This window comes from Thalassophryne amazonica, chromosome 8, assembly GCF_902500255.1.
Source record: "Thalassophryne amazonica chromosome 8, fThaAma1.1, whole genome shotgun sequence".
NCBI classification, from domain to species: domain Eukaryota; kingdom Metazoa; phylum Chordata; class Actinopteri; order Batrachoidiformes; family Batrachoididae; genus Thalassophryne; species Thalassophryne amazonica.
Window position 1 is genome coordinate 64,454,563 of NC_047110.1, and position 25,415 is coordinate 64,479,977.

General features: G+C 44.3%; 1 protein-coding gene across 3 annotated transcripts in view; it reads left to right on the forward strand.

The window, feature by feature from the left end:
• pstpip1a (proline-serine-threonine phosphatase interacting protein 1a) overlaps positions 1-25,415 on the forward strand; it is a 46,748-nt gene that overhangs the window by 3,039 nt on the left and 18,294 nt on the right. For 2 of the 3 annotated variants that reach the window (XM_034176507.1, XM_034176508.1), the window contains exons 2-7: positions 5,751-5,851; positions 5,940-6,014; positions 6,107-6,141; positions 6,238-6,344; positions 6,448-6,510; positions 8,638-8,742. In XM_034176507.1, coding sequence (XP_034032398.1) covers positions 5,751-5,851; positions 5,940-6,014; positions 6,107-6,141; positions 6,238-6,344; positions 6,448-6,510; positions 8,638-8,742 — 486 coding nt within the window. The remainder of the gene's footprint in view (positions 1-5,750; positions 5,852-5,939; positions 6,015-6,106; positions 6,142-6,237; positions 6,345-6,447; positions 6,511-8,637; positions 8,743-25,415) is intronic. The other variant, XM_034176509.1, reaches the window with a different exon arrangement.

A 25,415-nucleotide genomic window follows, 5' to 3' on the forward strand; every position in this document is an offset into this window, starting at 1 on the left:
CACTTTGGGAAAAAAGTAATTTAAAAAAAATTTTGGAGAGTTTTTCATTGATTAAACTTTCAATAGCATCAAAGTCATAAGGTGTAGTGACATAAAATTTACTGCACACAACAGTGGTGTCCTGCTGATTATACTACAGAACTTGGTTTGGAAAAGATCATTTAAAAAAATTTGGAGAATTGTTTTATTGTTTAAATTTTCAATAGCATCAAGTCATAAGACATAGTGACACGAAATTTATTGCACACAACAGTGTGGTCCTGCTGTTATACTACAGCACTCACTTTGGAAAAAGTAATTTAAAAAATTTTGGAAAATTTTTCATTGTTTAAATTTTCAATAGCCTCAATGTCATTAGGTGTAGTGTTACCAAATTCAAAGCACACATCAGTGGTGTTCTGCTGATTATACTTCAGAACTCAGTTTGGAAAAAGTCATTTTTTCAAAAACTGGAAAATTTTTCATTGGTTAAATTTTCAATAGCATCAATGTCATAAGCTGTAGTGACACAAAATTTACTGCACACGACAGTGGTGTCCCACTGATTATACTACAGACCTCAGTTTGGAAAAAAAGTAATTTAAAAAAAATTTTGGATAATTTTTTTTTTATTGTTTAATTTTCAATAGCATGAATGTCATAATGTGTGGTGTCACCAAATTTACTGCACACAACAGTGGTGTCCTGTTGATTATACTACAGAACTCAGTTTGGAAAAAAAGTAACTTTAAAAAAATTGTAGAATTTTTCATTGATTAATTTTTCAATAGCATCAAAGTCATAAGGTGTAGTGACAAAAAAATTATTGCACACAACAGTGGTGTTCTGCTGATGATACTACAGACCTTAGTTTGGGAAAAAAAAAGTGAATTCTGTAATTTAATCAACATTACACAACTGTTGTGTGCAGTGAATTTGGTACCACTACACTTTCCCAAACTGAGCTCTGTAGTATAAAAAACAGAACGCCACTGATGTGTGCAGTGAATTTGGTGATATCAGTCCTTATTACAATGATTTATTCAATAATTTTCTGGTGTCTTTTTTTTTTTTTTTCCATTTTGCACGTTGTAGACGGTCCATAAGCTTCCGTTTCTCGACCGTCTGCCCGTTCAGATTAGTGTTATTTTTTCAGCTCAGAGGACGGCTCATATGGATAAAAATAAGGTTGTAGCTCATTGTCTACCTTCTTGAGGTTAGAAACTAGTGTTGTTTGTTATTCTACAACGTTTCTCTTAAGATCTATTGAGCCGTGAACTTCGAATCTGTGAATATCTTTCTAACTTTACCGGAGTGACAGACCAAGCATCATCACCCGTGTACATCCAACACAGTTATCATTTTAATTCGTGTGCAGTAAGTAGCCAGAGGAATTGTGCTCATTTCCGCTGATAAAAAATATCTCCCCTGATTTATAAAAAAAAAAAAAAAAAAAAAAATTAAAGCAACTTTTTGCATAAGATTACTATGGCTCGTCTTTGTATAAACTACTTCATTCTTTTACTCAAAGAAATGCATTTTCTAAGTACAGTCAGCTTCCTATTTCAAGTAAAATTAACTTTGCAAAATAACGCAACTCATTTTTTAAAGTAAAGTCAACCTAGACTTACCCTTAAAACTTAATTATCTTTACTTCTAAAATTGATTTAAAAATACAGTGCCTTGCAAAAGTATCCGGCCCCTTGGTATTTCACATATTTTAATTAGATTATGCCATTTCAAATGCAAAAAGTAAATCAGGCTTCTCAATATAAAAATATCTAAAATTATCTTAAACTCAAACTCAAAGCAAATCTCTACAATTTGATATAAATTAATTAAAAATATAAAAGTCAAGATGATGGGTTGCATAAGTAATGGGCCCCTTTGGTATCCATCCATCCATCCATCCATTTTCTTCCGCTTTATCCGGAGTCGGGTCGCGGAGGCAGCAGCTCAAGCAAAGCTGCCCAGACCTCCTGATCCACACACACCTCCCCCAGTTCCTCCGGGGGAACCCCAAGGCGTTCCCAAGCCAGCCGAGAGATGTAGTCCCTCCAGCGTGTCCTGGGTCTTCCCCGGGGCCTCCTCCCAATGGGATGTGCCCGGAACACCTCTCCAGCGAGGTGTCCAGGGGGCATCCGGAAAAGATGCCCGAGCAACCTCAACTGACTCCTTTCGACCCTTCGGTATCATACCTATAAATAATCAGTTTTATTGCCAGTTTTCTTCAAGTAAGGGGATGGATACATGAACATTTCCAAGTCATCAAATATGTCTTGGACTTTATTTACATCAGTCATGAAGTAGAGAAGCTTGAATCTTCGACTGGACTGGGTTGCTTGACGTGAGGCCGTTTCGCTTCAAATCACAGATGCTTCCTCAGCTAAAATTCTTGCTCTGGTAGTCTGACTTCTGTCTTGACTCTTGGTTAGTTTAAAAACTCCAGCTTTTGTTGGCTTCTGGTTTATTCTTCTCTACAAGAGTCAAGACAAAAGTCAGATTACCAGAGCAAGAATTTTAGCTGAGGAAGCTTCTGTGATTTGAAGCGAAACGTCCTCACGTCAAGCAACCCAGTCCAGTCGAAGATTCAAGCTTCTCTACTATGAAAACCACCTGCACAACTGAGAGCCTACACAGAAACATCAGTCATGAAGACATATTAACAGTATGGTACTCTATGGTAAATCTGCATGCAGTAGATAGTTCTCAAAGACTGAGTGACTATGCAAGAAGGAGAAGAGTGAGGAAAGCCACCAAAACACCCAGACAACCCAGAAGAAGTTATCTGCTTTGGGGCTGTGATTGGAGAAATTGGGCATAGTGCATGTTTTGCATTTTGTATCCCCAGTTATACAGTTTCATGATGAAGTGGTATAGAGGAGGATTTTCTTAAAATGAAGGCCTGAAAATTCAGCTACAATTTGCCAGAAGGGACATCTGAGATGCAAGTTGAGATTTTATGTTTTGGTGTAAGAAAATCCTCCTCAGCTCTATCAGGTTGGATGGGGTGTGTTGGCGCACAGCCATTTTCAGATCTCTCCAGAGATGTTCAATCGGATTCAGGTCTGGGCTCTGGCTGGGCCACTGAAGGGCAAAGTTGTCTTGAAGGCTCTCCTTTGATATCTTGGCTGTGCGCTTAGGGTCATTGTCCTGCTGAAAGATGAACCGTCACCCCAGTCTGAGGTCAAGAGCGCTCTGGAGCAGGTTTTCATCCAGGATGTCTCTACATTGCTGCATTCATCTTTGCCTCAATCCTGACTAGTCTCCCAGTTTCTGCCGTTGAACAACATCCCCACAGCCAGTGATGCCGGTAACGCGTTACTGTAATCTGACCACTTTTTTTTAGTAACGAGTAATCTAACGCGTTAATCTTTCCAAATCAGTAATCAGATTAAAGTTACTTCTCCATGTCACTGTGCGTTACTATTATTTTTCATTGTGGGTCGATAGCAGCGTTAAACTTGGTCTGTGGGCAGGAGGTCGGGGTTCGACTGAACTGCCCACTTTAAGCAGAGCTGTGAGCTTTTCATCCACGGTTTTTTGCAGCTGCTCGACTCGTCGTCTCCTCTTAAAGCGCGGTGATCAGCACACCTGCACTGAGCTTTACAAAGACATTTTTATACTTTTTTTCCTCCTTTATTTAGAATTCTGAGCTGAGCCGCTCCGTATCTGCACGTTAAAACAGCTGATCCTCCGCGACGCGTCAACAACTAACACTATTTTCCACTCAAATGCACCTAAACTCTCTTTCTGAGGACCACATGATGTGAAAACACAATAAAACGTTCTTACCTGTAAATCTGGTCACGTTTTCTGCATAAATAAATGTTATCCATTCTTTGTGCTCAAACGCCAAAGCAGGGGCGAATCCAGATAGAATGGGGGCGTGGGGGAGGGATGTGCCCCCCTCACAACACCCCTAGATTAAGGTGCAATTTTGAAGCCTTTTTTTACTACAACTACTAATACTCCTTAAAATAATATTAATTTCGACAAGTAAAATATTTAGAGAGAATTTAAATGTTAGAAATATGCTAGAATGAATTTAATAGTTACAGTTATAAACCATGTAGGTTTGAAATTGCAAGTTTTACTGTTACAGTGCTGTCAACAGTTAAATATGAGGTCAAGAAAGAGGTCTTTATTTTACTTTTTATAAAACAAGTATTTATTTTCATTGAAGTCAAGAAAGGGTGACTATAAAGTAAGTTTTGGCAAAACAGGTATCATAGTCATGTTGAGGTGGCAGAGGGTTGTTGTCGGCAGCTGGGAAAAGTAACTAAAAAAGTAACTAGTAATCTAACTTAGTTACTTTTACAATTGAGTAATCAGTAAAGTAACTAAGTTACTTTTTCAAGGAGTAATCAGTAATCAGTAATTGGATTACTTTTTCAAAGTAACTGTGGCAACATTGCCCACAGCATGATGCTGCCACCGCCATGCTTCACTGTAGGGATGGTGCCTGGTTTCCTCCAAACATGACGCCTGGCATTCACAGCAAAGTGTTCAATTTTTTGTCTCATCAGACTAGAGAATTTTGTTTCTCGTGGTCTGAGAGTCCTTCAGGTGCCTTTTGGCAAACTCCAGGTGGGCTGCCATGTGCCTTTTACCAGGAATGGCTCCGTCTGGCCACTCTACCATACAGGCCTGATTGCTGGATTGCTGCATAGTTGGTTGTCCTGGAGGTTCTCCTCTCTCCACAGAAGAATGCTGGAGCTCTGACAGAGTGACCATCGGTTTCTTGGTCACCTCCCTGGCTAAGGCCCTTCTCCCCTGATCTCTCAGTTTAGACCGGCAGCCAGCTCTAGGAAGTATCCTGGTGGATCCAAACGTATTCCATTTATGGATGATGGAGACCACTGTGCTCACTGGGATCTTCAAAGCAGCAGAAATGTTTCTGTACCCTTCCCCAGATTTGTGCCTTGAGATAATCCTGTCTCAGAGGTTTACAGACTATTCCTTTGACTTCATGCTTGGTTTGTGGTCTGACATGCACCTTATATATGTAAACAGGTGTGTGCCTTTCCAAATTATGTCCAATCAACTGAATTTACCCCAGGTGGACTCCAGTTAACCTGTAGAAACATCAGTGGAAACAGGATGCATCTGAGCTCAGTTCTGAGCTTCATGGCAAATGCTGTGAATACTTATGTACAAGTAAGTTCTTAGTTTTATATTTTTAATAAATTTGCAATAATAATAATAATTTATAAAAACCTTTTCACATTGTCATTATGGGCTATTGTGTGTAGAATTTTGAGGGGGTAAAATTTTTTTTAATTCATTTTGGAATAAGGTTGTAACATAAAATATGTGGGGAAATTGCAGCGTTGTGAATACTTTCTGGATGCACCGTATGCATCTAAAACTTCCCCTTTGGCTGACTTGACAGTGAGCTGAGCAAGAGATCTGGTGTTCAAACCTCACCGGAAACCACAAAGATATGTACCTCATTTACAATTAACGTTTGTGATGAGATATAGTTCTTTGTTTCTTTTTTATATGTCATATATAGACCCAGCTAAGTTTATCAAAGGAGAAGTAACATTTCTGTAAATATCAGAAAAACACGTTACATGAATAGAACCTTTTGATAGTTTGTGCTTGTCACTCTAGGTAAAAGCACGTAAGACTTTCCATCAGTCATAAGATATCACAAAAATTGAAAAATGGTAGTCATAGGAAAGGTCACAAAGGAAGGCTTGCAGTGGAGTAGATTGAGAAACCCACACAAGTGACAGTTAACATGATTTATTTTGTGGTTCTAGGGAGGTGACTTCATCAGTAACGTAGGGTATGAGATACTCGTTCAACGTCTAAATGAAGGTCGACGGACATGCAAAGACCTGGAAGAGCTTTTAAAAATGAGGTTGGACTCCAGATTCTGGTCCATTTCACATGAAGGAATAATGTGAAATTGGCTGCAGTTCAGCTGTGTTCTGATTTGGTCCTAGCAGGGCAGCAGCAGAGGAGAAATATGGAAAAGAATTAGTCGCAATTGCCCGCAAGGCCGGTGGGTTATATGAGATCAGGTCAGTGTTTGCATTCAAAGCCTTTCCATGTGAGCACATTTGTTCATATGTGCAGTATTTTCTTCAAAGAATGTTGTCTCTTTTTTTAACAGCACATTAAGAACATCTTTTGATGAAATGAAAACACGTAAGAGCAGCATATCAGCATGTTATGGATGTTAGACATCCATACGCCTCTCAGTCAGTCAGGAGATATTAGCTGTGTGTTTTTGGTGTTGTTCAGAAATCTCCAACATAGGAAACCTGCATATTCAGCTGTCTGATCTCCTGAAGAATGAGATGAAGAAGATGGAGCAGTTCAGAGAGCGACAGAAAGAACAGAGGAAAAAGGTAACAAAAGTTTTGTCCCCATTTACATGTTGAAGAAATCTAAAAACTGTCCATTGTTCTCATCTTATTTTTAATGCACATTGTCCTTTCTTTAACTTTACAGTTTGAAGCCAACATGGAGAAGGTTCAAAAATCAAAAGTGTCTCTCTATAAGAAAACAATAGAAGTAAGTTTTTGCCTGATCTGTACCGTTCAATGAGAACACTTAATCTGTGCATGTCTTTGCATTTCACTGTAATGCAACACATCCTCTCAGTGGCACATCCTGTTTAACCTTTCCTCATGAAGTGCTGCCACAATGTAAAAAAAAAAGTTGAGAAATTTTTTAAAAGGCAACACAGGGCTGATGCATACCCTTTGTGCTCTACATACTGCAATGTAAATGTACAAGTAAATATACATATGTGTGTAATGGTGTTTTTGACTATGTATGACTTCATCATGTGGCTTCTGTGTCACTTCCTAAGGGCCCGGTCCCACTGGGGAGAGGATTAATTGCGCATGGATTGAGTATACAAATTACGGGCATTCGTTGTCGTCTGCAACAAAACTGGCCAAAAATGACATATGTCCGAGTATGAATTACAGATATATTAATAATGTATAGCGAATATATGACGAACAATCATGGATGTATAACGCATGTATTGAGGAAACGGATCGGAGGCATTGCGATTATCATGGAAGTATTACAGATGTATTGTGAATGCATCGTGCATGTGTTGCGGCATGCGCGGCATCTGCATTGCGGTCATAAAAGAAGCGCACTCGGGCCTTCGGCATCACTATTCACACCAACACCACAGCCTCTGGAGCAATTGCTGGACTGGGACAAGTTGATTGGTTTTGTAATGATCACAGAGTTGATGTTCATGTTGTTATGCAAGGGTTAACTGTTTATGAGTTTGAGGAGCGGAAGCGGGGAAGCCACTCGGGGTTGTAAGACGGTGTTTTTTTGAGAGTGTCATGAAAAGAGAGAGTTCGGCGTGAGTTGCGGGCGTAACTGCACCTCTTCCTTTTGTTGGTGTTAAATAAAAGTCCTGAAAGAGAACAGAGGTCCACGGCTGACTTCTCTGCAGCTGGGGATTTACAGTATGTTTGTTGGATGGCAGCAGCTATTACGTCTTTGGGATCCATACCTACATCTGTACATCTCCACAGCTGGACTGACACTGACTGGCAAGTATGTCGATTTTTTGCCACTATAGTACTTTGGGTTTACGTGACGTGTTTGTTATGCATTAGCAGATTGTCCGCAAATCAGATGCAAAGCAGATGTAATACAAACGCTTTATTCGTGGCCAATCTGTATGCATTCGCTACAACTTATTTTAGTCAGTGATGTGAACATGATAGGCACACTATATATCCGTTTTACACACTGTCACAGTCTGCTGCCAAGCCGCAAATCCCCGTCAGTTGCAGATATCAGCGGATAACGGCGGATATACAGCGCATAGCTTGAGTATGTATTGAGTATGTAAGGCGGATGTCATCTGCAACCAACATTTTGTGCAGCTCAAAAATCCTGGAAAAGCGGTTGAAGATGAGTGAGTGATGAGAGCATGTCACTGCGTGTCATTGTACGCAGGGTCTCACACAGTTTACGCACAGTTTACGACAAGTTTAATCATTGGCACTAAAGATTGCGTGCCAGTGTGGGGATCAAATTTGTGCAATTGTCAAAGTTTAGAAATCAACTATTTTTCAAAAAGGAGCTGCTGTTTGCCCCGCCCCCTCTGAGAGACTGTGTCAGCATGTTACCTAAAGCCAGCATATAGGCTTTTATGACATACAAAATCAAAAAACATGTTGTTGCAGTTGTAAATTTTGTTTAAAGGAAAAAGGTTTCTATGTGCATAGTCACAGAACTGTAGGACTTTAAGGATGTTGAACACAAGATCATGTTTTAGTGAAAAAGAAAACAGAAATTCTACAATATGACCACTTTAAATTTTTAAGCTTTGTCAGCTTTTTTTCAAGTTTTACATGCCTCATTCAAAGAAGATGTAGCAGAGAAGTATTTTAAGACTACATTGAGGAAGACAATTTTGCAACAACCATAACAGAAACCTGGTCTTATTGCATCAGTGCAGCAGATCGATCATGCAGCATTAATTCTTCTGCTCACAGAAGACTGAAACATTCTCCGTACTTGATGTACTGTGTTTTTCATGTACATGCATCGTGCATCGTTTTCACTCCTTCCTTTCAAAGGGTTCACACTACAGTGCAGTGCTGCTGAAAACAGCTTCAATGTCATGTGGTTTCTGTTCTGTTTTTCTCTGTGCAGTCTAAAAAAGCGTATGATCAGCGGTGCAGAGAGGCTGATGAGGCAGATCAAGGTGCTGAGAAGATGAGCAGCATTTCAACTGCCACTCCAAAACAGATTGAGAAGGTAATCGAAGAAACAATCAATCAAGGAACAGTTGGGACTTCTGTCGAAGTTGCTGATTGTTGATGACATACTGAATTTCTTCAGCCTCAAGTACAGTCACTGTCACTTCATGTGCATAATATGTGTGTGCCTCTCTTTTCCCTTTTTCCTTGAATCGATGAAGAGCTCCTTGGTTTTCTCAGTATTTAAGGCAAAGTTATTGTTCTGGCACCAGGCTGCCAGATCTGTTACTTCCCTCCTGTATGCTGTCGAGTTCCTGCCAGTCAGCCCAAAGACTGTGGTGTCATCTGCCAGTTTTATGACGCAGGTGTTGTTCTGGGGTGTGATTATGTGATTATGCCGTGTTTACACCAGACTACCTACATAGGACCTACAAGATCATGACATTTCGTCTACTCTCACAAGTCTTGGCTGGTCTCTGTTGTGATCTGTTATTTGCGTTTACACGAAGCTTGCATTGTGACTGAATTATACGAGTGAAAAATATGTTAATATCCACGATCACTGATGCAACCAGAGTTGAGAGTGAGTTGAGATGTGAGAGTTTATCAAGACCGATTATGAGACCCATGTATCTGTTAACTGGTCGCACAACTTGTGCGAGTGTTTTAAACAGTTCACACACCTGTTAGAGACCGATGGGGAGTGATGGCGACTGAAAGGGATCTTTTTTCTCACCATGGAGACCCCATTGTGACTAGCCTGCAACCCCAGTGGGAGTCAGTGAAAGTGACGGCGAGCAGAGGCTGTTTTTCCATTGCAACTCGGACGTGGACTCGGTGTAAACGGGGTGTTACTATTATTGGGTTGGATGTGCTATTTCCAAATCTGACTGACTGTCAGTCAGGAAATTCAGCACCCAGTGAGGGAAGCCAAGAGTGAGGAGCTTTTCAGACAGTTTGTGTGGAATGACAGTGTTGAATGCTGCAAGCATTTAGCATCCTAACACAGGGCGTCCCTGTCCTCTAAGTGTGTTAGGGTTGTATGGATGGCGTGCTGACAGCTTTGTCAGTGGACAAGTTCTGACAGTATGCAACTGTATTGGAGCGGGGATGCTGCCCTTGATGTGGGTCAAAACTAAATCGACGTTTCTGTGCCTCATGAAAGGCAAAGTACAGTGACATACTGAGTGCAATATTAATATTAGCTTACAAGTAAAAAGTTAATGCAGGCAAATGAAAGGAGTGCCTTTTTAAATGTGAGAATTGAAAGCTTGGTTTGACTGTATAATAGTAGTGAGGGCGCTATTGTTGTTTAAATGCCTGTGGTTATTACCTTATGGTGGTAACAATTTATGGCTGAAACAGCCCAAATGCAGATGAGTGGGTGAGTGAGAGTTCCCAGCCAGCTCGTTAACTCTCCAGATTAAAACATATAATGAGGGCATTCGCCGCCACCGTGAGATCTTAAGGCAAACAAGTGAACAGAAGTTTTAAGTAGAACCACTTTGGATTATTTTTACAGTGGTGTAAATCTCATAAATGTACTGCCAATTGTTGGATAGCCAGTGGAGGCACCTGCCTTCACAAATGTCAGTAAACAAGTTACGGGCATGCTGGATAACTTCTCAAAAAATTATGAGCAGTTGTGGTGAAAACATGCATGTAGTTTGTCTGACTCCTGGACGACTATCTGTTGTTATTGTCCTGAGTGCTTTGCCTTGGGAAAAACCTACCAACTGCAGAAAGAAACATGATGCCCCATAAAACTGAGATGAAATATACAACAGAATCAGAAAGTAAAACCCAAATTCAACAAAAGATAGAATGTATGGCTGGGAATTGTGCCAAGACATTTCACCAGTCATATAAATTAAAGCCACTTTCTATAAACACTGCTCCAGAGTATTTCAAAACCTGTTCCGAATACAAATTTTAGATGATGTTTATAAAACACAACAGGAAACTACAACTAAAATGAAACAACAGATAGAATGTATGGCAGGGGTTAATAACAAAGGTTCTCTTCTGTTCACTTGTAACCTGTTTCAAACATTGTTCTGGAGCTTGTATCAAACAAGCGACATCACAAGCTGTGCTAAATGGGGCCTTCATACGTCACCAGCTGATACAAGACAAATGATTCAAAACATTGCTGTTGAAACATTAAAAGACAAGTGAAGGAAATAGGATTTCATTTTTTTATTACATATTTAAAGGCTACAGTCAGTGCACACTCTACAGTGTTGACTGACTGATATGCACAAGCACATATGGTACTTGTTATTGTAAGTGCACTAGTATTCTCTCATTTTGCTATTTCTGTTTGACCAAAAGCCTGAAATATTTCACCTCAATTTCCATCTTTCTACTTTTTATTCCACTGGAGCCCAACTGATATATCAGTTCTCCAGTAATATTGGCTGATATGAACCCTTCACGAATATATTGTTAACGGCAATGTTTTTGCATTTTTACATTTTAACAATATGAAAACTTTTATTTGACCAAATAAACAATGTAGAAAATGATTTTAGCTATTGGAAATGGTGTCGTTATATGTTTTGTCCAGAAGATGATGGCATTGTTTACAATGTTGTCAGGCATGGCTGGGACCCCATCACCCCATGTCACATTAGTTTACAAGAGACAAGACAAAATGGCCTGCTGTCAACAGTGGGCGTTTATAGCAAACAATTGACAAGTAGTCACTGTGCCACAGCTGGGTGGCCAAAAATAGAAATAAGTCTATTTTCTGCAAATGCTGAGGCATGCAACAGAACAGCTGCCAATGTGAGTGAAGGCAGAATGACATGGTATGTTGTTTGTTGCATAAGAATGTGTATACTCACTGCTTTTCTTGTTGTCAGACTTAAAAATCTTAACTGGCGCATTGCCCATGGGAATCCACAGGCTCTAAATTGGTAGTGTTTATAAAATAGGTAGCTGACATTTTCAAGGAGGGTCTAAATTATGCAAAGTTTCTATAATGATTTGGAATGGCATGTGAGTCCAGAATGTAATTATCAACATCCATTGTTCACTGTGGTTACATAATATCTGTAATTTCTCCAAAAATATTAGTCCTATAATGTTCAGTTTTGTCCGCGTTCATCCTTGACCTAAATACATAGGCATTCCCAAAGGCAAATGTCGCTGTCGCTAGTTTCTCCATGTTTAGTCGGCTGTCGCTAGTTTCTCTATGTTGAAGGTATATCACACACACACACACACACACACACACACACACACACACACACACACACACACACACACAGGCATCCATGTACACGAGAAGCCACCGCTTTTAATATATAGATGATTACCGCCCCCTGCTGGAATGGCGTGTGAGTCCAGAATGTAATTATCAACCTCCCTTGCCCACTGTTGTTAGCTAATATCTATAGTTTCTCCAAAAATATTAGTCCTATCAACATTACGTTTTGGTCGTATTTGTCCTTGACCCAAACTACATCAGCATACCAAACAACAAATTTCAGCTTCCCCTAGTTTCTCTGTGATTGAAGGTACACACACACACATACACATACACAGAGGCCACCGCTTTTAATATATCAATGATTTACTGCCCCCTGCTGGAATGGCGTGTGAATCCAGAATGTAATTATCAACCTCCATTGTTCGCTGTGGTTACACAATATCAATAATTCCTCCAAAAATATTAGTCCTATAAATGTTCCATTTTGTCCGCGTTCATCCTTGACCTAAAATACATAAGCATCCCAAATGGCAAATGTCGGATGTCTCTAGTTTCTCCATGTTTGAAGGTACACACACGTACAAATACACAGAGGCCACCGCTTTTAATATATAAAAGATTTACCGCCCCCTGCTGGAATGGCGTGTGAGTCCAGAATGGAATTATCAACATTGTTCAGTGTTGTTAGATAATATCTGTAGTTTGTCCAAAATTATTACTCATATCAATGTTCCATTTTGGCTGCATTCATCCTTGACCCAAAATACATAAGCATACCGAACGGCAAATGTCGGGTGTCCCTAGTTTCTCCATGTTTGAAGGTACACACATACACGTACACATACACAGAGGCCACTTCACTTTTAATATATAGATGATTTACCACCCCCTGCTGGAATGGTGTGTGAGTCCAGAATTATCAACATCCATTGTTCACTGTTGTTAGCTAATATCTGTAGTTTCTCCAAAAATATTTGTCCTATCAACGTTCCATTTTAGCTGCATTCAACCTTGACCCAAAATACATAAGCATACCAAACGGCAAATGTCAGCTGTCCACAGTTTCTCTGTGATCAAAGCCATACACACATGCACATACACACGCACACATGCATACATGTACACAGAGGCCACTTGGCTTTCAGTATATAGATATTCATTTTGTGCGGTAACATAGAAGATAGCTTTTTCAACAGTCAGTCTGATACATAGTCTGCCAGGTGTCCCATTCTTCTCCAAGATTTTACATAGTGCTTAGAAAGAAAAATATGGTACAAATTCCTAATTTATAGGGGCATTTGTGAAAAAGAACTTCAAGTATAAAATATTGTGAGGTGTGTTGGGAAAGTGTAGTGACACGGATCCACAACAGGCGGCGTAAATGAGCGGACAATAGATGAGCCAAAAATACAACACTTTACTGTTGTGAAAAATGCACAACGAGAATACAGACAAATGCAGAATTTGGATCACAATCAAAATACACAAGGTGATGTGTGGGTAGGCTCGAGGATAGGAGACGTCTGTCCCGAGAAGAACCGGATCCCACATGATTTCCACTGCCACCGAACCGGAAGGATACTGGAGCCGCCAAGTCCCGAGTCCCCAGGTGGTCACCGTCTCAGACTGTCGGATCTGGTACTGCTGGCAGAAGAACAGATGTGATGAGTGTGTGACAATACACTCAGTAAACAGTCAGCAAGTCGTTATTCCAGGTGGGAAACAGCACCTCCACCTTTAACACAGAACACAGTTGTGCAGAGCCAAAGAGCTACTTAGCGTTTTGGCGTGAGGGTGAAGAACATCACTCTTTCACGGAACCACAAAACGCAGCACCCACCTGACAGCAGCTACAGCAACTCCTGCAAACACTCAGAAAAGGAATCACGTGCGTAACGGCACAGTCAAACGGCTGAGAGTTTACCGTAGAGGTCGACGATATCTCGGCGACGAGGTGGAGATGTTGTCCGGCTTTTGTGTGTGTGGTTGAAGACCTGGTGATTGGTGACAGCTGTCATAGTTGATGAGTGACAGCTGTCATCCTGGCTGTTCCTGTGAGGCGGCAGCGCCCTCTCATGCCTGAAGCCCGCACTTCAGGCAGGGCGCCCTTTGGTAGTGGGCCAGCAGTACCTCCTCTTCAGCGGCCCACACAACAAGGTGTTGTTAAAAACTGGAAGAATTGACAAGCGAAAACAACAGTAAAGTAGGCATGTATTTTTTGTTGCAAAACCTTCTTCTTGCGTTTTTTTCATTATGGCCAAAAGGAAAATACACTCAACAAAAATATAAACGCAACACTTTTGGTTTTGCTCCCATTTTGTATGAGATGAACTCAAAGATCTAAAACGTTTTCCACATATACAATATCACCATTTCCCTCAAATATTGTTCACAAACCAGTCTAAATCTGTGATAGTGAGCACTTCTCCTTTGCTGAGATAATCCATCCCACCTCACAGGTGTGCCATACCAAGATGCTGATTAGACACCATGATTAGTGCACAGGTGTGCCTTAGACTGCCCACAATAAAAGGCCACTCTGAAAGGTGCAGTTTTATCACACAGCACAATGCCACAGATGTTGCAAGATTTGAGGGAGCGTGCAATTGGCATGCTGACAGCAGGAATGTCAACCAGAGCTGTTGCTCGTGTGTTGAATGTTCATTTCTCTACCATAAGCCGTCTCCAAAGGCGTTTCAGAGAATTTGACAGTACATCCAACCAGCCTCACAACCGCAGACCACGTGTAACCACACCAGCCCAGGACCTCCACATCCAGCATGTTCACCTCCAAGATCGTCTGAGACCAGCCACTCGGACAGCTGCTGAAACAATCGGTTTGCATAACCAAGGAATTTCTGTACAAACTGTCAGAAACCATCTCAGGGAAGCTCATCTGCATGCTTGTCGTCCTCATCGGGGTCTTGACCTGACTCCAGTTTGTCGTCGTAACCGACTTGAGTGGGTAAATGCTCACATTCGCTGGTGTTTGGCATGTTGGAGAGGTGTTCTCTTCATGGATGAATCCCGGTTCACACTGTTCAGGGCAGATGACAGACAGCGTGTGTGATGTCGTGTGGGTGAGCGGTTTTCTGATGTCAATGTTGTGGATCGAGTGGCCCATGGTGGCGGTGGGGTTATGGTATGGGCAGGCGTCTGTTATGGACGAAGAACACAGGTGCATTTTATTGATGGCATTTTGAATGCACAGAGATACCGTGACGAGATCCTGAGGTCCATTGTTGTGCCGTACATCCAAGAACATCACCTCATGTTGCAGCAGGATAATGCACGGCCCCATGTTGCAAGGATCTGTACACAATTCTTGGAAGCTGAAAATATCCCAGTTCTTGCATGGCCGGCATACTCTCCGGACATGTCACCCATTGAGCATGTTTGGGATGCTCTGGACCGGCGTATATGACAGCGTGTACCAGTTCCTGCCAATATCCAGCAACTTTGCACAGCCATTGAAGAGGAGTGGACTAACATTCCACAGGCCACAATTGACAACCTGATCAACTCTATGCGAAGGAGATGTGTTGCACTGCATGAGGCAAATGGTGGTCACACCAGATACTGACTGGTATCCCCCCCCCAATAAAACAAAACTGCACCTTTCAGAGTGGCCTTTTATTGTGGGCAGTCTAAGGCACACCTGTGCACTAATCATGGTGTCTAATCAGCATCTTGATATGGCACACCTGTGAGGTGGGATGGATTATCTCAGCAAAGGAGAAGTGCTCACTATCACAGATTTAGACTGGTTTGTGAACAATATTTGAGGGAAATGGTGATATTGTGTATGTGGAAAAAGTTTTAGATCTTTGATTTCATCTCATACAAAATGGGAGCAAAACCAAAAGTGTTGCGTTTATATTTTTGTTGAGTGTACTTTATCAAGGGAGACATATAAATAGCTATAACAAAGTGGGTACACATGGTGGAAAGTTACTCTGTTTCTTTTATAATGCCCATATAATGGTGAGCAGACTAGCATCATTAATTTGGTAATTTGCTTTACAATTCCTCTTTTTACCAAAGACTTAGTCATCAGGTGTTAAAGAGTATGACAATTTTTGCCAACAGAGCTACTTGGTGTAAGTTTTTTTCTTCAGAATAGTACAGAGTGTAATAAGATGAAATTTTTGTGCAATATGGTCATCCTGCAGTATATAAATTTATAGCAGTGGACCAAGTAATCATGTTAGAGAGTATGTTACATTTTTGTAAGTCACCAAACTGTGCCCCAGAGATGATACACCAGTGATGCTGGCTACTGATTTTGTAATTTCACTATTTAAGGTATAGTTAAGATTTTTTTCTGTTTAAATAAGCATTTCATTGACTGTCTCATTAGTAATATACGGACCTGTATCTCATGTTTTGTGTACGTCACACTCTGTAGCATTGTAGCTGTTGAAGAACCTGCTGAACTATGCCATGTTAAAGGCTCTACTATTTCATAATCAGATAATATCTCAGCTCTAAAACTGCATTAAGTACTGAACAATTACACTTTTTTCCTCTTATGTCTAGATTGGTGTACGTCACATTTTGTGTACATGACATTTTTGCGTGTGTTTAGCAGAACCAGCAATCGGATGGAAAGCTGGTATTTAAGGAAGTGTACTTTGCCTTTAGTGCTTTCATATCAACAGACCCTAATAAAAGTGATTTTCTTGTGTGTGTGTTGCAGGTCTGAAGTGAAGCATAGTACACCTTGTTAAAGGTGTTGAACTGGAATTCTAATGTTAAACTCAATCAATCAATCAACAACTTTATTAATCCCATAAGGGGCAATTTCATTTGAGCAGTCCGTTAAAAACAAACAAACAAAAAACAATATATAACAACAATAAAACTAATAAAAACAAATAAAACTTAAAAAGACTTAAAAAGTAAAAATGAATAGCAAGAATAAATAAGAACATGGCAGACCTACGGAGAATTTAAAAGTCGAATTGCCGAAGGTATAAATGACTTTAAAAACTGGTTGGTTCTACACACTGGGGACGCATAACGTGTCCTAAAGGAAGCAGAGAAAACTCTCGTAAAAGAACATGACCTGACATGGACAAGATGATTTCAGCCTTCCGGAGAATCTGTTGATTACAAAAGAGTGCAAGTCTCTTGTTTCACTCTGATAATCTTTGAACAAATTTTAACAGTGTTGTTCAGGCTGTTTCTGTCTTTCACTGAGAGGCTGTGAAACCATCAGATAAATGAAAAACACAAAAGACTCTCAATAAAAGACTGATAAAAACGACAAAGGATTGCAGGCCTGACAGACAAAGAATTCAGTTTACGGAGAAGATAAATTCTCTGCTGTCCTCGCTTCACAATGGCATCTGTGTTCACATCAAACTTCAGCTTGTCATCAAAAAGAGTCCCCAGATATTTATATGATGTGACAAGTTCCACTTTTTCATTGTGTATGATATGCAAATTGACCACATCCCTGTTATGTCTGAAGTCAATGATCATTTCTTTAGTTTTGGACACATTTAAATCCAAAAAGTTATCACACCAACAAATTAAATCTGATAAAACAGCTCTGTGGTCTGATTCTGAACCGTGGAGAAGAGACAACAGTACAGTGTGATCAGAAAATGTAATCAAATAACTGTTGTCTTGAGAACTCCTACAGCTATCTGTATACATGATTAAAAAGGAGAGGCGAAAGAACACACCCTTGTGGTGAACCTGTAGACAACACAACAGAGTCCGAGAAGCAGCCATTCACAAAGACCCTCTGCTCTCGGTCAGATAAAAAATCAAAAATCCATAAAACAAGTTGGTGAGGCAGGTGGAAATCATCACACAGCCTTTGTACTAAAAGATACGGCTGCATCGGCTGGCATGTGCCTTTGGCTTCTCCAGATGTTTATACAGGGAGTTGAGAATAAAAAGCTTTGCATCCTCCACCCCCCTCCCTGCCTGGTAAGCAAACTGAAGTGTGTCCACTGTTGTGTGGGCCCGCTGAAGAGGAGGTACTGCTGGCCCACCACCACCAGAGGGCACCCTGCCTGGAGTGCGGGCTCCAGGCACCAGAGGGCGCTGCCGCCTCACAGGAGCAGCCGGGGTGACAGCTGACACTCATCACCTGTGACAGCTGTCACCACTCATCTGATCTGCATCGGTATATCAGCAAGACGTCATCTCCACCTCTTTGCCGAGATATCGTTCTACCTGAAAGGTAATATCCTCAGCCTGACTGCTTGATAGAAAGCCCTTTTTGTGATTTTTGTGAGTGATAACAGACTTTTTCTCCAACGAGAGGTGGAGGTAGCTTCCCTGCCGTGCAGATTGCTGGGTGCAGACGCACCCACGTTTAATTGTGTTTTTGTTCCTCGCCAGCAGTACCAGGTCCAACACGCGGAGGCAGTGGCCACCTGGGAGTTCGGGACTTGGCGGCTCCAGTATTCCCGGGGTCTGGTGGCGGAGGAAATCGTGTGGTTCCGGTTCTGCTTTGGACAGGCGTCTCCTATCTTCGAGCCTGCCCACACAACACCTTGTAATTTGACCTCTGATCTATTGTGTAATCTGTTGTGTTTGTTGTGCACGTTCGCAACAGTAAAGTGGTGTTATTTGACCTATTCCATTGTCCGTTCATTTGCGCCCCCTGTTGTGGGTCCGTGTACTTACACTTTCCCAACAGGATATCTCGGCCAACGTCATGGATCCCGAGGTACGTCAACCGGCTGTTGAACGGCCAATGGAAGAACAGGGTGCACAGGCGCCCGCAGGAGGAATGATCGGTGAGTTGCAGCGGATCCTCACCGTTTTCACGGCTCGGTTGGATTTAATGACCGAGCAGAACGTCCTCCTTAACCGCAGGGTGGAGGCTCTCGCCGCGCAGGTGGAGGCGCGCCCTCAGGGCGCTGCTGCGGCTCTCCCTCCTGTCGACCCTGTGCGTAACAGTGACGTTCCACTGGTCGTTCAACAACCCCTCCCACCTTCCCCGGAAGCATACATAAGCCCTCCAGAGCCGTACGGAGGTTGTGTGGAGACGTGCGCGGACTTCCTTATGCAGTGTTTGCTCGTCTTCGCACAACGTCCTGTCATGTACGCGACTGATTCTAGCAAGATAGCTTATGTAATTAATCTGCTTCGCGGCAAGGCACGCGCTTGGGCTACAGCGCTTTGGGAGCAAAATTCACGGCTCCTTCTGACATATGATGGGTTTGTGAGGGAGTTCAGAACAGTGTTCGATCACCCAAATAGAGGAGAGACCGCTTCAGCCGTGCTGCTGTCAATGAGACAGGGGCGCCGGAGCGCAGCTGCTTATGCAGTCGACTTCCGCATCGCGGCTGCGGGGTCCGGCTGGAATAACACTGCCCTCCGTGCCGCCTTCGTAAACGGACTGTCGTTGGTCCTAAAGGAGCTCCTGGTGGCTAAGGACGAACCGCGGGATTTAGACGGGCTTATTGATCTCGTTATACGATTAGACAATCGGTTAGAGGAACGCCGTCGGGAGCGAGGCGAAGGACGTGACCTGATACGCGCCGCCCCTCTCCCTTCCGGGTTCGAAAAGGGGCCGCCCTCCCCACGCGCCACAGCCGCAGCGCTTTGTGGGGCAACAGCTCCCCCTGTTGACGTTGTTAGGGAGACGCACAGGGCCAAAATGGGAAGGCTGATCCGTGGAGAGTGTTTTCTCTGCAGCTCAACAGAGCACACACAGAGAGACTGCCCCAAACGGCCAAAACGTCAACACTCGTCCTTAGAGACTGGGCTAAGGGGGGGTCAAGACATTCAAGTGAGACACACACAAATTGCCGCACGACTCCCAGTCACAATCCTGAGCGGGGATTTAACCCTTCAAGCCCGAGCACTGGTGGACACGGGGTCAGAAGGGAATCTGCTAGACAGCAGATGGGCAAAGGAGGTAGGGCTCCCTCTGGTGGCGCTTCCTACGCCATTGCAGGTGCGGGCACTAGATGGCACCCTCCTCCCTTTACTCACACTGGGAGGAGATTGAGTTTTTTGTAACTCCTGCCACCTCCCGCGTGATTTTGGGCATCCCATGGATGTTAAAGCACAATCCCCGGATCGATTGGCCATCTGGGGTGGTGGTTCAGTGGAGCGAAACCTGCCATCGGGTGTGTTTAGGATCCTCGGTTCCTCCCGGTTCCCAGGCTAAGGAGGAGGTCAAAGTCCCGCCCAATCTGACGGCAGTGCCAGTTGAGTACCACGATCTTGCTGACGTCTTCAGCAAGGATCTGGCACTCACCCTTCCCCCGCACCGTCCGTATGATTGTGCCATTGATTTGGTTCCATGCGCTGAGTTCCCATCCAGCAGGCTGTACAACCTCTCACGACCTGAGCGCGAATCAATGGAGACCTACATCCGGGACTCATTAGCTGCCGGGCTGATCCGGAACTCCACCTCCCCGATGGGGGCAGGTTTCTTTTTTGTGGGCAAGAAAGATGGCGGGCTTCGTCCATGTATTGATTACAGGGGGCTGAATGAGATTACGGTTCGCAACCGATACCCGTTGCCATTATTAGATTCCGTGTTCACCCCCCTGCATGGAGCCAAAATCTTTACTAAACTGGATCTTAGAAATGCGTATCACCTGGTTCGGATCCGGAAGGGAGACGAATGGAAGACGGCATTCAACACCCCATTAGGTCACTTTGAGTACCTGGTCATGCCGTTCGGCCTCACAAACGCCCCCGCGACGTTCCAAGCATTAGTTAATGATGTCTTGCGGGATTTCCTGCACCGATTCGTCTTCGTATATCTAGACGATATACTCATCTTTTCTCCAGATCCTGAGACTCATGTCCGGCATGTACGTCAGGTCCTGCAGCGGTTGTTGGAGAACCGGCTGTTTGTGAAGGGCGAGAAGTGTGAGTTCCACCGCACCTCTTTGTCCTTCCTGGGGTTTATCATCTCCCCCAACTCCCTCGCTCCTGATCCGGCCAAGGTTGCAGCGGTGAGAGACTGGCCCCAACCCACTAGCCGTAGGAAGCTGCAACAGTTCCTCGGCTTTGCTAATTTCTACAGGAGGTTCATTAAGGGCTACAGTCAGGTAGTTAGCCCCCTGACAGCCCTGACCTCACCAAAAGTTCCCTTCACCTGGTCGGATCGTTGCGATGCCGCGTTCAAGGAGTTGAAACGGCGCTTCTCGTCTGCACCCGTTCTGGTGCAGCCCGATCCTAGTCGCCAGTTAGTGGTTGAAGTGGACGCCTCGGACTCAGGGATAGGAGCTGTGCTTTCCCAGAGCGGGAAGACCGATAAGGTCCTTCACCGTGTGCCTATTTTTCCCGCAGGTTGACCCCGGCCGAACGGAACTATGACGTCGGCAATCGAGAACTCCTTGCGGTGAAAGAGGCTCTTGAAGAGTGGAGACATCTGTTGGAGGGAACGTCCGTGCCATTCACGGTTTTCACTGACCACCGGAACCTGGAGTATATCAGGACCGCCAAGCGGCTGAATCCCAGGCAAGCCCGCTGGTCACTGTTCTTCGGCCGTTTTGACTTCCGGATCACCTACCGTCCCGGGACCAAGAACCAGAGATCGGATGCCTTGTCCCGGGTACATGAAGATGAAGTCAAAACAGAGTTGTCGGATCCACCGGAACCCATCATCCCGGAGTCCACTATCGTGGCCACCCTCACCTGGGACGTAGAGAGAACCGTCCGGGAGGCCCTGGCACGAAGCCCGGACCCCGGAACTGGGCCGAAGAACAGACTTTACGTCCCACCAGAAGCTAGGGCTGCAGTCCTGGACTTCTGTCACGGCTCTAAGCTCTCCTGTCATCCAGGGGTGCGAAGAACCGTGGCAGTTGTCCGGCAGCGCTTCTGGTGGGCGTCCCTAGAGGCCGACGTCCGGGATTATATCCAGGCCTGCACCACCTGCGCCAGGGGCAAGGCTGACCATCGTAGGGCTTCGGGTCTGCTCCAGCCGCTGCCCGTGCCCCATCGCCCCTGGTCCCACATCGGCCTGGATTTTGTCACGGGTCTCCCGCCGTCCCAGGGCAACACCACCATCTTCACGATAGTGGACCGATTCTCCAAGGCGGCCCACTTCGTGGCCCTCCCGAAGCTACCAACCGCCTTTGTTTCCAGTGGTTGAGGGAGAGTCGGTGTGCCCTCGGTCCAGGCCCACCTACGGAAGTGCCGTCGGGTGTGGCGTGCCGCCTGTTCTGCCTTGCTGAGGGCCCGGATGAGGTCAAAGGCCCATGCAGACCGTCGGCGGACCCCGGCCCCTGCGTATTGGCCAGGGCAGGAGGTGTGGTTGTCGACAAAGGACATCCCCCTCAAAGTGGACTCCCCCATGTTACAGGACCGTTACATCGGTCCCTTCAAAATCCAGAAGGTCATCAGTCCAGCCGCAGTGAGGCTTCAGCTGCCGGCCTCACTGCGGATCCATCCTGTATTTCACGTGTCCCGAATCAAACCACATCACACCTCACCCCTCTGTACTCCGGGTCCGGCACCGCCTCCTGCCCGGATCATCGATGGCGAGCCGGCTTGGACTGTGCGCCGGCTTTTGGATGTCCGTAGGATGGGCCGGGGCTTCCAGTATTTGGTGGACTGGGAGGGGTACGGACCTGAAGAACGCTCCTGGGTGAAGAGGAGCTTCATTCTGGACCCGGCCCTCCTGGCCGATTTCTACCGCCGCCACCCGGACAAGCCTGGTTGGGCGCCAGGAGGCGCCCGTTGAGGGGGGGGTCCTGTTGTGTGGGCCGCTGAAGAGGAGGTACTGCTGGCCCACCACCACCAGAGGGCACCCTGCCTGGAGTGCGGGCTGCAGGCACCAGAGGGCGCTGCCGCCTCACAGGAGCAGCCGGGGTGACAGCTGACACTCATCACCTGTGACAGCTGTCACCACTCATCTGATCTGCATCGGTATATCAGCAAGACGTCATCTCCACCTCTTTGCCGAGATATCGTTCTACCTGAAAGGTAATATCCTCAGCCTGACTGCTTGATAGAAAGCCCTTTTTGTGATTTTTGTGAGTGATAACAGACTTTTTCTCCAACGAGAGGTGGAGGTAGCTTCCCTGCCGTGCAGATTGCTGGGTGCAGACGCACCCACGTTTAATTGTGTTTTTGTTCCTCGCCAGCAGTACCAGGTCCGACACGCGGAGGCAGTGGCCACCTGGGAGTTCGGGACTTGGCGGCTCCAGTATTCCCGGGGTCTGGTGGCGGAGGAAATCGTGTGGTTCCGGTTCTGCTTTGGACAGGCGTCTCCTATCTTCGAGCCTGACCACACGACACCTTGTAATTTGACCTCTGATCTATTGTGTAATCTGTTGTGTTTGTTGTGCACGTTCGCAACAGTAAAGTGTTGTTATTTGACCTATTCCATTGTCCGTTCATTTGCGCCCCCTGTTGTGGGTCCATGTACTTACACTTTCCCAACATCCACAGCTCCATCCACTGTTTCCAGAATAAGATTCTTCACAATTCTCTCAAATCATTTCAAAGCGACAGGCCTAAAATCACTAAGTTGCATCGCTTTAGTTGTCTTTGGGACTGGGATCACTGTAAATGATTTCCAGCTAACCGGAATTTGGTGAGAATTGAGACACATTTGAAAAATATGTTACCTGCACATAAAAAAGCATTACAAAAGTATTTAAAATCAGCTGTAAATAAATAATTGTTCAACTAAATGGAAAAAGCTCACAGTAAATTTTGCAGAGTAAAATTTACTCTGCTGGGATAACATTTGGTCCCAGTCCAAATAGAGTTAAATATACTCTATGACATGCTAAATCAACTCTATTACAGTGTATAATCAGCTCTTATTGGAGTAGAAACACTTGATTTGACAAGACAGTAGAGTTCTTCTTGTAATGACAATAAATCTATCTATAAAAAGGTATAGTACACTAAACCTTTCAGCACACCTTACATTTCACCTTACATTGTCCAGAATCTGTAAGTGTTACCCGGCTACAAGCCCTATTGGTTGGTCGTTGGTTATATTGATATTTATTTATAATAACTAGTGGTCACCTGTTCGCCGTAGTCACTGACTGGACAATAAATGGTGCAAATGCACGTTTCTGTCATATCATTGAAACTTCAGATAAATCACTTCAGTGTAAGTGTTTGCACAGCCACTTCATAGAGAGACTCACCTCGACTTATAGCATGGTAAGCCTGGTAGCACACAACCAGACTATTTTTTTTTGCAGTATAAGATGTTATTGCTGTAAACAGAAACTTGAGATCTCAAAATGCACTGGGGTGCTAACCAGGTGCAGATTTTGCCCATACAAGTAAAGGCTCAAGCTGTAAAATATCAGCAGTTGTATCCTGTTTTCCAGTGCTCTTTGCAGTAAACAACAGTCCTTTACTATCCTCAACCCTAACTATTACAGAAAGATCCCTTTCTTCCACTAGAGGAAAAGAGGCGAGCATAGAGATCACACTCATCTTCAACTGCTTATCCAAGATTGGTTCACAGGGGGCTGGAGCCTACCCAGCAATCGTAGTGTGTGAAGTAGTGTACACCCTGGACAGGGCGCAGAGCCACATATAGACAAACAAATACATTCACACATGCACACCTACAGACAATTCAAACTTTCCAGTTCACCTAACCTGCATGTCAATTACATTTATTTGTCATAACAAAAGGGTTTGATAACAAAATGAATCGTTGCCATTTTTGTGTATATATGTTGGTATCAAATTTTTTACTTCCTAATATTGGTATCATATCAGCCCCCTGAACCCGGTGTGTCCAGCCGGCCCTGCGCACGTGTCCGGCCTGACACGCGTCTTGTGGATGGCACACTGCAGGACAGACATCGCGTCATGTGGAACAGAGCTCACGTGGGTGACGTGACATTCAGATCACCCGCTGCGTGTCATAATCTGACGGCCCGTATTACCTGGGACAGCCTGTCAATGTGCGTGTTGTGCACGCTGTCAAGCCCGTCACAAAAGCGATATATGTTTTTATGTATTTCCACATGAGGACAGCAAGCACACACACGCATATCCTTCAAAACATGGTACGTGTTCTGCAGCTGTGACGTCCAAGACCAAAGATGTCAACAACTGCTGCTGTTGGCAGGCAGCCACGCCCCCTGTCAATTCAGCGCACAGACCAAGGTGTCACTCTCTGATCAGATGAGAGGTGCCTTCCCTGCGGTGGAGTGCACGAAGCGCACACACACCATGTGTTGGGAAACACACGCACAAATGTGTGGTGGGGGGAGCTGACACTCTGGCACACCACATGTGTACTTGGCAACTTCACAGTTGTGGGGCACTTAGACAAATTTCACGGCCAGCTCGAAAGTGATCGTCTGCTGACTGTGACCACACATTTTCTAAGTGCCAAGCGAGTGGTGTTAGATGTTCGTATGTGTCACCTGGAATTTGGCCAAGACCTGCTGCGAGAGAGATCGAATGGGCTCTCACAGGGCACACTCTGTCTTTTAGCCGCTGGTGTGTGCAAATAGTTGTAGCAACAGGTGTACGAGGTGTTAGAGGCAGCTCCGATTTGTAGCGACAGCTGTATGTGGACCCTCAAGGAAGCT